The 13,264-nt window shown below is 45.4% G+C and overlaps 1 protein-coding gene across 7 annotated transcripts in view; it reads right to left on the bottom strand.

Annotated features, from left to right (window-relative positions):
• Nucleotides 1-689: 689 nt before the first annotated feature.
• RFFL (ring finger and FYVE like domain containing E3 ubiquitin protein ligase) overlaps nt 690-13,264 on the bottom strand; it is a 367,730-nt gene continuing 355,155 nt past the window's right edge. For all 7 annotated transcript variants that reach the window (XM_086954726.1, XM_086954722.1, XM_086954727.1 and 4 more), the window contains one exon: nt 690-1,726. In XM_086954726.1, the coding sequence (XP_086810852.1) occupies nt 1,545-1,726 (182 nt within the window). In that variant the 3' untranslated portion in view covers nt 690-1,544. The remainder of the gene's footprint in view (nt 1,727-13,264) is intronic.

Below are 13,264 nucleotides of genomic sequence, written 5' to 3' on the forward strand. Positions count from 1 at the left end.
AGTCAAGTAAATGTGGTGTTTGCAGATCGACAAATACTGATGCCGAAAGGACATGAGAAATGTTGTATCATCTGGAAGGCAAGTAAACAATTTTTATGCAGGAAAAAAAGTATGCAGGTCATAAAAGTTCTGAAAGACCCTGAATAAAACTTTAGTTGGTAACTCTAGAGAACAGATGTTTGGCAACAAATCACAGTTTGACAACAGTCAGCTGTTTTCGATCTACTCTCCCACCCCAACCCAAGGAATGACAATGAAAACTAATGTTACCATTGATGGTAGTTCTATTACACACTGGCTCAGACAGACAGAGTTTTTTGGAATTGTCACTCTAGAGTCATGCAAGTTTCATATTCCAATATTCCTCGACTCAAATGGATAGATGTGTGTAATAACTTGTTATGCCATTTCTCAGACATTAACTTGTCAGCACAATGCTCCCATCAGGTCCCATTCGCAATTTTCAACAAGAAGGGTGCCAGAACTCCTAGTCAAATAAAATGTTTAAATACGTTTTTATGTTCAAAATCATTTCATTGCTCTTTTATTTTGTGGCTGACACGACCTGCAAGGTTGGAATTCTACTATAGATTGTTGATGCACCTCTTTTAAAGAGATGAAGGTTATACCCAACTTGACTCACCTATATGCCATTCAAACTAAGCAGCAAAAAAAGAGACATCAGACAATTCTACCATCCTCCCCCTCCATTTATTTGCACAAATAAAACAGATTTTAATAGAAAGATCGCGAATGTTTAACATTTGCACCTGATTAGTAATGAATGATCCCATTACCAGTTGAGAAAGGTGAGCAAGAACCCAGCTTGTCACAGGCACAGTGGTGCGATAAAGGCATACAGGAATGAAACATTGTCCTTGGCTTCCCGTCTTTTTCTCCCATGTCCTTTTTGCAGGCCTTCCTCTACCTGAACATTTCTGCTAACCTGTGCTATAGTCTCTTGTTAATTAATTCTACAATTCTGCAAACATTACTGGAAGCTGTTTCTGGTGTGTGCATTTCTAGTGCACAATAGAATTTCAAGTCCAGAAATATATTTAACCAGGGCAGTGTGCCATTTAAGAGGGTCGCCATTTTGTAGTTGGCAGTTAGTTTCAGCTTTGCTGTATAAAGTCTTGCTTATTTTGATCATATTTGATGGGCGGCAAAGGAACCTGAAGCTTGTGTAGAGATGTAACCTTCTCCCAGAGGAGACATCACCCTTATAAAGGCACAAAGGTATTGTGGAATGGTGTTCTAATCACTTAGACCACTGAAACAACATTACTAAGGCGTTCATAAAATATCCAGTTGTCCATCAAAGTCCAGCAAATAATTGAAACCCTCCTCCCAAACAAGATGCTGGAATAATCAGTCAACAGATTTATAGCAGAATATATATGCAAATACCAGAACTCCACACCTTACCATTGCCAGGACGGTGTTTTTACTGGCAAATGCTCCAGTCTAAAAATCAACTCTATATCAATTTCAAGTTCATAGAAAGTTTATATTCACTCTTCTTCACATCGTGTCTACTTTTGTCAGGATCGAAAGACATGAACAGCTCGCACCACGTACTGCCGACAGATGGGGCATTCGCTCATACGCTTGCCACATTTGGTGCAGGTCACCATATGCCCACATTCCAGAAGGACGCAATCAATTGGAGAATCCATGCAGATTTTGCAGAGAGGGTCTTCAGAGCCAGGAAGGACAACTTCAGCTGGATGAGGGAAAATAAATTAAAGTTCAGAAACAGGTAGAAAATTCACAAAAGGAAAGAGAAAAGTTACTTGCCTATAACCGTAGTTTCGTAGCATAGGCGAAGTAGTTTGTGGTTTACACTTTTTTTAATACTGGTTTACATCTTTCAGAGAACAGCTGGACTGTGGTTGAACAAAATGTGCCTTCTGTCAAACCTATGTGGGGCTGGTGTCATGGACAAAGCAACAATGCAGGCAAGTCTTTTTTTACAACAACACTGGTTGTACATAATAAAAATAAAAGTAAAAAGGATTGGGGGAAAGTTTTAGGAGCGTGGGAACATATTGCTCATTAAAACATGCAAAAGCAAGGGTCACTGGGGTATAAAACAGAACACTGGACTTGGATGGCAGGATGAGGACAAAGCTGATGAATGGACCTCAGGTATGCAAAGTATCAGTCTAGTCTCAGTCTAGCTAGAGTTCTAGCCAAGACCAGAATAGTTATTAGTTTAGCTATCACTATGTTCATGGCAGCACTTGTCAGAGACTCCTAACATATGCATGACCAGACACTCCACACTGTAACCTTTCACAATACACAACAGCACTTGCCACCAAGAAACAGGAACGTTAAAGCCCTGGTGCAAAATCATCACTGAATTACGTTTCAGTGACAAAGAATAAATTCAAATAACCCATAGAAAGCACATGAAAGATGTGAGTTTCATGCGTAACCGAAGGACGGTCATTAATTAGCGCACATTTTAGTGTGTCTTAATCTAGAACCGGGGGATGGGGATCAGATGGTCCGCATCATTACAGCCCACCATAACACAGTTACCAGTGGATTCTTCTTCCCAGGTGTAAGCTGCAGGGGCTCCATTAGGGCTGAAAACTTCGATAGACAAAGCCTGGACAAATCAATATTTAGTAAGTCATCTTTATATTACCCAATATGATCTGGTGGACAAGCAACAGATAATGACCTACCATTCTCAGAAAAAAACTGACAGTATGTCTGCCAATGAGCACAGCCGGGCGTGGCTTTGCATTTGTGTCTTCAGCTCTTTCCTAAGACAGAGCAGGGTGGATGGCTACATGGATGACGTTCAAGATCTTCGGTATATAGATAGAGAGGGCCTTTTCCTTTAATTTTTTTTTTTTTCAGGGACATTACACTTGGGTATGGCACGTTGACCCATTTTCCACCAAGTAATGTTAGGGTACGCATATCCACTTCCCCTGAGGTCCCCACCTGCCTCACCCAACCATTTTTGAAATGCAGGTTCCTAAAGTTTGAAATGCCTCAGAGTAATCATAATGGGTGGTGATCACTGCTCTATTTGCTCCAGTTTAAAACGTTTAAAACAATTACTGTACCCCAGTGCAAGAAGGTCGGCTGTCAGTTGAGAGGGGTGAGAGCCCCACTCAAGTAAACACAATCCTAGTCAGTGTGAACCACAATAGTCACTAAATAAAACCATGTTTAACCTTACGGTGGCTTAGCTCAAAAGCAGTAAGACTTAACTTAGAGGCAATGCATGTCGTATTTGCGCAGCACTCAAACAGTAATTAAGTAAAACCACAACACAAGAAAAACAGAAAAGTACCAAACCAATTTAGAACAAGTAAATAAAGTAAATAAAATGTCACCAAAAAGACAATAAAACAATAAGCAGAACCGGAGTTACGATTTTTTTAAGTTCCAGCTAAAAATAGCACCAAGAAGCACAATTGACAATCACATTTATCTGGTTGGTTGGATTGGGTCAAAATCAAATGCTCAGGCAGACCCTTATGGGAACAAGTTTGTCCCTGTGGTCAGTTTAGATTCTCACTTAATCCAATTTCATGTAAGGAGCCTCTGCCAGAGCTTTGCGTTGGCCACAGGAAGATCATTATCGGTGAGAGGAGCTGGTTGCCGGTCAGAGGTTGAGTGCCAGGAGATCGATGTTAGCGTGAAAAGCAGGTTGCCAGTCAGAGCTTTGAATTGGCAGGAGCTGCAGGCAGTGGTTGCGAGTGTGAAGAGCAGGAGCTTTGCGTTGGCAAGAAACACAGGCGAACCTCTGTGGATACAAAGAGACCACAAACTCTAGATTTTAACTCCGAGAACCAGCAGCAGGGCTCATGAGGGCCCAGTTAGTGCTGGTCAGATCCCGAAAAGACCTCTGGAAGCCCGTTTTGTCCCTGTGGCTCAAATAGGAGGTCAGCCAACTGATCCTTAGTTTAGTCGTCCTTCTTCAGACAGCAGGGCAGTCCTTCTTCTGAATCTTCCACAGGTCCATTAGTGTTGTGATCCGAGATTTTGATGGTGTTATTTTTAAACCCGGTGCCAGCCTGTGTGTATGGGTCTCTCTTTTTGTCTACCCCTAAATTGGTGTTGGTCACTGGAGTGGTTCCCTGGAGTTTGGCTCCAATCTGTCAAGGGTAAAGAAGGGCAGGTAGGTCCAAGTGTGGGCTGCATTGGCCAGTGACAGGGCAGGAAGTTTCAGAAGTCAGGATAGGGGGTGGTCACAGCTCTCAAGTTGCCCTTTAAAGGCTGGCAGGCTGTCCTCCTCAGGAGTGGAAGACCGCCCCCCCATCAAAGACTCCTGTCTTGAAAAAATACAAATCACACCACAGAAAAGCCATTGACAGTCATGTGACCCTGGACACTGGCAGAAAGACACATTTGGTTTAGACAGGAAAATGCCAACTTGTAAAAGTGTCATTTTCAGAATAGTAACTTAAAATTTGACTTTACCATTAAAGTGGATTTTTTCTCATAATACAAATGGGTTGAAGACATATTTCTTTATCTGCTCTCCAACTGAAGGTAGAAGTTATTAAGTTTAATAATATAACCCAGTGTTAGTCTATAGGAGAGTTAGCCGTGCTTCATTGAAAAACGACGCTGGGAGTTATTCACTGCTAGGGCATATACGCCTTCAGTACCCATATACTACATTTTAAATACCATGCACCCTGCCGTATGAGATTTTAGGGCCTACCTTGGGGGTGTTTTATTATTATTATTATTATGCTGTTTTATTACGCGCTCAATTACTCCAGAGTATCCTGGCGCGAAAATGAAAAGGAGAAACAGAATACAAGCAGAACGATGAGACAGAGGGCAGCTAGAAGGCCAACCTGAACAGGTGTGTTTTCAACGCTTTTTTGAAAGAGCCGAAGTTCGGGGTAGCTCGCAGGAATAATGGAAGTTCATTCCAGGCCAAAGCGGCCTTTACCGCCACAGATTGCCCTCCAAGCCGGGCACGCCGGAAGCGTGGAACCAGCAACAGATGTTGAGTGGCAGAGCGCAAGGGTCTATTAGGAGAATAACGACAAAATCGTTTCATCAGATAGGCAGGACCTTGCCCATTAATGGCTTTATGAGCCAATGTAAGAATTTTAAAGATAATCCGTTGTGGGACTGGCAATCAGTGCAGACTCTGCAAGTGATTCTTTACGCTCACCCGGCTGGAGATATTGCCTAACAGTCTGGCGGTCGCATTTTGAATCACTTGGAGACGCCTCACCAGGAAAGCTGGGGAGCCACTCATTTAGAGACACTAATAACGATACGGAACCCCTCGTGCCCACAACCTCTGACCCCTGTGTTTCTTGTACACTTGATACAATTCCTCTCTTGGACACTCTTGGCCTGGATAAACTAACCTCCAAGATCACATCTGGCTCCCCCAACGACCCAGCACCCCCTCAAACCCTCATTAAGGTCATGGACGTTATTCGCCCGGTCATATTGGACGTTCTCAATACATCCATCACCTCCAAATCCGTACCACCTCCTTGGAAGTGTGCGATGGTGAGGGCTCTATTGAAGAAGCCCAATCTCGACCAGAACAACTTGGCAAATTACCGTCCCATCTCCTTACTCCCCTGGCTGAGCAAACTACTGGAGAGGCACGTAAATAACACCTTGGTGGACTACTTGGAGTCCAACAGCTTGCTGCGTGCCTCCCAGACAGGGTTTCGCCCTTTGCACGGGACCGAAACCGCCCTTCTAGCGGTAACGGAAGAGGCCAGAGCCGTGTTGGACCGGGGTGGAAAAGTCACCATTATCTTACTAGATCTCAGCGCCACGTTCGACACGGTCAACCATGTCACGCTATTACAACGACTGGTGGACATGGGCGTGTCGGGCGCGGCCTTGGAATGGCTGACATCCTTCCTGGCCGACCGCTTCTTCCAGGTCTTCGAGGGTGAGACGGTGTCTCCCAAACACCCACTCAGATGTGGGGTCCCCCAGGGCTCCTCCCTGAGCCCCACCCTTTTTAATGCCTACATGGAACCCCTAGACCGGATAGTCCACCCCTTCGGTGTGCGTATTGTCACCTACGCGGACGATACCCAACTGGTGGTCTCCTTAGACCACTCGGAGGGATCGTCCCACACCTTAGGCCCCTGTCTAGAGGCTGTCGCCAGATGGATGCAATCTTCTTGCCTAAAACTCAATGGGGAGAAGACAGACATCATCCTACTGGGCAACCCTTCTCCCTCGGCCCTTGCATCCATCTGGCCACCATGTCTGGGCCCGCCTCCCGTCCCCAAGCCTCAAATAAAGAGCCTCGGGATCTGGCTCGACACAGCTCTGGACTTCTCGGTCCAAGCTACTAAGACCGCCGCCACCTGCTTCGGGCTCATGAGGATGTTGCGGAAGGTGCTCCCGTTGCTCCCACTCCATGCAAGAAGGGTCTTGGTCCAGGCCCTTATACTCTCTCGCCTGGACTACGGGAATGCCCTTTATATGGGAGCCCCGATTTTCGTCACCCAGAAGCTCCAAGTCACCCAAAACAGTGCGGCCCGCCTACTCTATAACCTTCCTCGCTGGCAGTCAGCGAGAAATGCCCTAAAGGAGCTTCATTGGCTCCCTGTAGTGGCAAGAGTACAATTCAAGGCCATGTGTATCTTACACAAAGCCTTCTATCGTACAGGTCCTGCAATCCTACATCCCCTGGCTACTCCTTATGTCCTGTCCCGCTCCCTCCGTTCCTGCACCCTCCAGCTGGCCACTTCCATCTGAGTCAGGAAAGCCCGCTAGGGAGGACGCTCTTTCTCCGACACTGCGACTAAACTCTGGAACTCCCTCCCTCTATCTCTTCGAGGTAAGAGTAACCACATGTCCTTCAGGAAAGCCCTGAAAACGCACCTGTATGTCAGAACCTGATGAACTACCCTGAGCTCGCACGAAGCAATCAGTCACAAGCGCTGCGAGGCCTCCGGGTAGTTTAGCGCTATACAAGTGCAATTTTCATTCATTTCATTCATTCACTCAGCAAGGCATTGGCATAGTCAAGCCGTGAGAGGATTAAAGCTCTCGCTACTGACTCTCTGGCTTAAAAGGAAGATAAGGGAAAAACTTCCGAAGCGCTTTAAGGGTCCCAAAGCAGCCACCCGTCAGATTCTTAATGTGAGCCTCGAACCGGAGATCCTCTCCGAACCAGACCCCCAAGTTCTTAGCAAGGACATTGACTGAGCAGGGCATCGGAAAGCCAGCTGGCCAGAGAGATTCTCTGAAATTAGGGGGAAAATGACCATACAGCAGAATCTCTGTCTTATCCGCATTACACTTCAATTGTGAGGAAGCAAGCCAATTGAAAACTGAGGATAGGCAGGACTGGATTCGCGCTGTGTCCAAGATATCGCTAGGCCACGTAAATAGCAGCTGCGTGTCATCCGCATAGGCAATAATTTTGGCCCCCAGTTGTTCTGCCAACTTTATCAAGGGGGTCAAATAAACATTAAAAAGCAGAGGGCTCAGTGTGGAGCCCTGAGGGACCCCCGTCGACAGAGGCTTGGCCGTAGATGAAAAGGGGGGAAGCCAAACCTGCTGAGATCTAGACGAAAGAAAGGAGCTTAGCCAGTCCAAAACTAAGCCCGTGACACCAATATCTGCAAGCCGGGCGAGGAGGCGCTGATGAGGCACCGTGTTGAACGCGGCAGAGAGGTCCAATAAAATTAGAGCCGCTCTGCCGCCGTTGTCCAGACACTCCCTAACCGCTTCGGAGATCTCCACCAATGCAGACTCCGTGCTGTGAGCCGCACGGAACCCCGATTGTGCCGGGTGGAGAGCCCCTGACGATTCAACAAACTCATTCAGCTGCCGAAATGCCATTTTTTCACCAATTTTAGCCATAGACGGAAGCAGTGAAATTGGCCGGTAATTGGCTAGTACTGCAGGATCAGCACCCGTCTTTTTGAGCAAAGGCAGCAGCTTAGCCTGTTTCCAATCGGCCGGTACTATAGCTGACTTGAATGAAAGGCCAACGATATGTGCAACTTCCTGCACCACTACTTCAGCTATACCGGCAAGCACCCGCGCCAGACAAGGGTCAGTAGGCGACCCAGATTTCAGAGCTTTAATCACGGCCAGAGTGTCCGCTGCTGAAGGGGGCACAAACTCCACCATTCTGGGCAAGGATGACCCTTCGGGAGATGAGGGGTTATAAATACCATCCAAGATGTCACTGGAGCTAAAAGTGGACTGAATCGCAGTGATTTTTTGCTCAAAGAACATGGAAAGACTCTCACACCACGCCCCGAGGCCGGGACCGTCCGTTGCTCTGCGCAGGGGGTGAGAAAGCTCTTCACAATCGCAAAGATCTCACGACTGCTGTTGTTAGCCTTATCAATCCTGCTGGCAAAGTATTCGCCTTTAGCTGTTCTAATGTAGGCATAGTAATCCCTCTGAGCCTCACGCAAAGCTGCCTTAGCCAGAGGGCAATAGGCTTGACGCCAGGCCCGTTCTAACTTTTTGCAAGCCAGCTTATGAGTGCGCAACTCAGGGGAAAACCAAGGTTTAGAAGGGGTAGAGCGAGCTCTCCCGGTACTACCACCTTTGGAAGAAGAAGCCACGCCCACATCAACCCATTCATTGAAAGTCAACACCGCCTTGTCAAGCTCATTGCCGAGCACAGGCCTACTCTCATTCAGGGTAGCAGCTAAAGTGCACATATTGATTTTCTTGGTGCAACTCGTTTTAGCCGCTGTAGTGGTTACTTTCTGGGCTGACCATGCAAATCTGATCAGCCGATGATCCGACCACGTAAGAGCTTGCGGGGGTTCTACCCGAGGAGGAAAGTATTAAAAAAGAAGGTTTGTCCTAGCAAAAGGGTTTATTTTGCCAAGTCGAAATGGCAGTTTAAAACTCCACTACAGGCTGAAGTGGCAGGCCAGAGGCATGATTTATACAGCTACTTCAGTGAGTGTCGCAACTAGTGCTGCAGCAATATCATTTCATTCACATGCCCGGAGTGCAGGTAGTGCCATTTACTAGGGACTTTCAAGTAAACCACATGGGGAAATTAGGTGTATACCAATTTTACCATGTTTAAGGGTGACAGCACACGCACTTTACCACTGGTTAGCAGAGGTAAAGTGCACAGTGTCCTAATGTCACCAAAAATGGGTTCAGCAAAACAGGGTAGTGAAGGCAAAAAGTGTCGAGGGAATACAATGCCAAAGGTGTCAGGTCACCCAGTACTCGTCTGGAACTGGATATCAACTCTTGACACCCTAAAATCACCATTTAGTTTGCCTTGGATAGCATCATTATTGGTTGGTTTGTGCGTTTTAGGGCAAAGTGATTTTTTTTAAAAAGGAAATTCAGCAGCTAGGGCGTTAGCAGAGTTGTCCCATTTGAACCCACAGTCAGAGGACCAGATCTACCATACATGTTTACTAAACCTGTTGTAAACCGAACAAGTATTGAAGGTAGTTGGGAGCTTACAAACATTCCTCCATAGAATACCACTGGAAATGTTCACTAAGTTGCATTCTGTGCTGTGATGTATCAGAGTTTGTAACCCTCCTACCACAGATGATGAACCTTGACATCTCGAATTCATTACCACTCAACTTCATTCCCAATTGCAATGCAACAGCATTGATGGCTGTGGAGCTCTTGTAGTAACAAAAAACGTCACCACCAGAAGCACTGCCATGCTGACTGCTGCTAAGGCTCCAGGAAAGACCCCATAAGGCCCATGGAATTTGCCCGCTGCATCGGTCATTGGATCACTGAAGGAGGCCACCTCAGGCTTCACTCCTCCCTCTTATAACAAGAACAGTCCGGCCATTTCTTTGAGGACTTACAAGGGGCCTATACAGTGACTCTGCCCCAGCTCCTTAGGAAGGCTACCTAGTTAGAAGCTATTCCCCCCACTCTGCTGACCCCAGGCTGGTGAAGGTTCCCTTCGCCTCATTACAGTGGACCCTACCTGAATGCCTGGGGGAGCGAAGAACAACCTTGGAGGGATCTGAGGGACTTCGCTCCTGCAGTCACATGCTCCCAATGGGATATTCACACTTAAGGGGGATTCCCTTTTAAGGTTACTATTGGAGGCCTCAGCACTTTCAGCATGGCTTAACAACAACTCCTGCAATGAGGGGGAAATTGTGTTAACCCCAAAACGAAGGTATTTAAGCAGCTATGCACAGCTGTGATGTGTAATTGGGAGGAATTTATTAAAGATCCATTCTTGTAGTTTAGAGGAGGACACACCTGTGAGAATCATAAAGCCCCATGATTGTCACGCTCCTGCCCTTCACACCTACCCTCTTTCCTAGTTCTCCCACAGCAATGCATGCACCTGCAATCAGGGCTGCTTTACTTTCTCAAACGCCGCCCACTCGTTCCTGTCGAAGGTTCTGGAAGGGCGGGCGCTGGTCCCCGCAATGTGCAGGAAACCCTCTGTGCTCTTTTTAACATGGCCAATCCGCCTGCGTTCGCTTTAAGGCTCATTTATGAGAGTCGTGGAAAGCTCCAAACCTCTTCTTAACTGCTCTCTTCTTCTGTTTGTTGCTTTCAGTTTATATTTCAGAAGAAAAAATACATCTGCTTTTATTCACTTCCCCGAGGCTTTTACTGGCATCACCATAAAAATACTGGCCAATTCCGTAAATTACTCGGCGACTGATAAGTAACAGAAAACAGCACGCCTTCTATATGAACTTGTATTCGTTATCCGACCCCGACAGTTAATCAAAGATAGGAATGGTAGGCACGATCATCTAAAGCAACTGTCAGATACTATACAGCAGTGGGGGAGTCTGGTAAGCGCAAGAGTCAGTCATGCACTGAAAGGAATCACCATTTTCAATAGGTTTCATTTAGGTCGTCCTAGAAGAGCCAGGATTCCTTTACTATAAATAGGTATTTGTTCTCTACCGTTAGATGGCAGCATTGCTCCTAGTAATTACGCTTCCTCAGTTATGAGATGACGGTTCCTTGTTTCATTAAACAATATCTTCTAGTGTACATGTTCCGCCTATTAAAGATTACTTACTCGCTATTTGGCTGAAAAACGCGGTAAATCACGCGACAGAGAGGTTGGCTTTAGATTCCACATACTGGTCTTGAGTGCTGTATGCCGTGCACAGCATTTCACTTCTCACCTAGAGAGGTAAAGTAGAACGACCACTCTCAGTTTGCCACTCTGTTACTCACAATTTAACTAATAAGAGCGCCCGAGCGGGAAAAACAAACTGCATTCATTACAGTGGCATGTGCATGACCAGCTCTGCCACGCCAGAACTAACCAACCAGCTCGTTTTGTCATTGGGGCCAAAATAAGTGACCACATCAGACCCATACTTTTTTCTCTTCGATGGCTTCCCATCGAAGCAAGATCAATCTACAAGCTAACCTGGATCACCCACACAGCCTTGCACACTTCCTCCCCTCGATACAGGCAAATAAACTTAAAATCTCTGGAGGCTCTAGACCTTCACGTAGTGCGGAAAAATTAATGCTTGAGCCCCCCACCTTCAAAAGGGAAACATCGATGCCTCAATCCTTCTCAGGCAAGGCGGTCAGAATCCGGCACTCGCTCCCTCCACTACTCCGTACCACCACCTCTACCCGGACCTTCAAAACGGACCTCAAATCTCTTCTAAAGTTCCAGAATTAATACATCCCTTTTCATGCCCCTCAAGGAAGTTCTTAGAACGTTGTAAATATGTAACCCATGCCTGTATGATCCTAATCCTATTGTAACGTGTAAGTATGTAAATGTCCCCATGTAACGTACTTGGTTCTATTGTGAAGCGCTCTGACAACTTTGGGTAAAGTCTGCGCTATATAAAATTGCATTAAACAAATAAATAAATAAAATGAATCAAGAAAATACCCTGAAAGATGGCACATGGCTAGTAAAGAAGTCACAAACAGATTCACAAACACAGGTTACCGAAGTTGCAGAACAAATATGAGCCACTGCACAGAGGAGGACCCTGTGAATCTGGAACAGCCACAACCAGAGCTCAGCAGTGAAAGAAAATTGTGAACCTCTAATAGGGCGAGAATGGAGGCATGCCAGGAAATAGTAACCAGAAGTGTTCCAATACATCGTTTTTGGCCCATGCCATCCACAGAAATGATTGCATTTCCATGTGGCAGGCAGACCCGAAGCGAGGGGCGCAACTAAAGCTACATTTTGGGGGTGGGAGTCTAATATTTCCAGCATTGGACAGCCAACTTTCAGGGGGAGCGAATACTTCCAGCAATGTGTCCTTATATAATGTAACTCGTGCGCAGGCAAAAGTGCCTCAATACCTTCGGGTGGAGTTCGAGTTGTATAAAACTGCAAAAGAACAAAGTCTAAGGTTGCTTTTCAGGAAATGCATTCTCACACTGTGGCAGCAAAAGTAATTTGCAACTTTAAGGAATTGGCAGAATGGAGATGCAGGGGCTCTAGGAATGGGTGAAATAAACATGTTATGCAACTATCAAATCGTAAGAAAGAAAAAGGAAATGCTATTCAACTGCTTAACAGGGCGGTCATAGGTTCTTTCTACTTAAATAAACTACAGTAAACCAATGGAAAGGTACAACTGTCACTTAGGTGTACACCGAGATTTTTAATGCATACCAACAGACATCCTGATCGACCCTTCATAGCCAATGAACATTCATACCAAAGTAGGTTGCATACCCAAGGGTATGGAACCTACTTATCCTAAGGTTTTTAACTTACATACACTGAGAAACAATTATTTCATTGTTCTTAACCATAATAGTAATTTCATTATCCAATTTCTTTATACAATACAATACAAATGACTTTTTTTGATTCAGACTACAACTGAGGTCAACAAGTACAGTTACATAAAAAAGATGTTCGATTATATCTTTTAAAACGATTTATAAAAACTGTGCGTAAGAAAAAACAGGTAAAAAAAGTTTGTGGTCCGCAAGAACAACATACAATAGGTAAAACTATTAGATTTGAGCATTTTTCTTTAAAATAACTTCAAGAAACTCTTTAAAAATTTAAACAAGTTGTAGCAAACAAATTCATTGGAGGGAGACTTACACACTGCGATTAGATCTTGTGCTCAAATATAAACGGATTGGCTTTAAGAATAGACTCTACCAATCTCGTAGTAGGGCAAATTAGTAATACGTGGTAGAGATCTTGTGATCTGCCTTTGCACACGTCACATTTGCCTAGAGAATTATTTGGGTGCCGCTCGTAGTCGATTTGACATTGGATTTCCACTTCGCCACTTCCAGAGGAATTAAGCAGCTCTTGCCCTTGCTGGGTTACCAAGTG

Source organism: Lissotriton vulgaris, chromosome 2_1 (genome assembly GCF_964263255.1).
Source record: "Lissotriton vulgaris chromosome 2_1, aLisVul1.2, whole genome shotgun sequence".
Lineage (NCBI taxonomy): Eukaryota > Metazoa > Chordata > Amphibia > Caudata > Salamandridae > Lissotriton > Lissotriton vulgaris.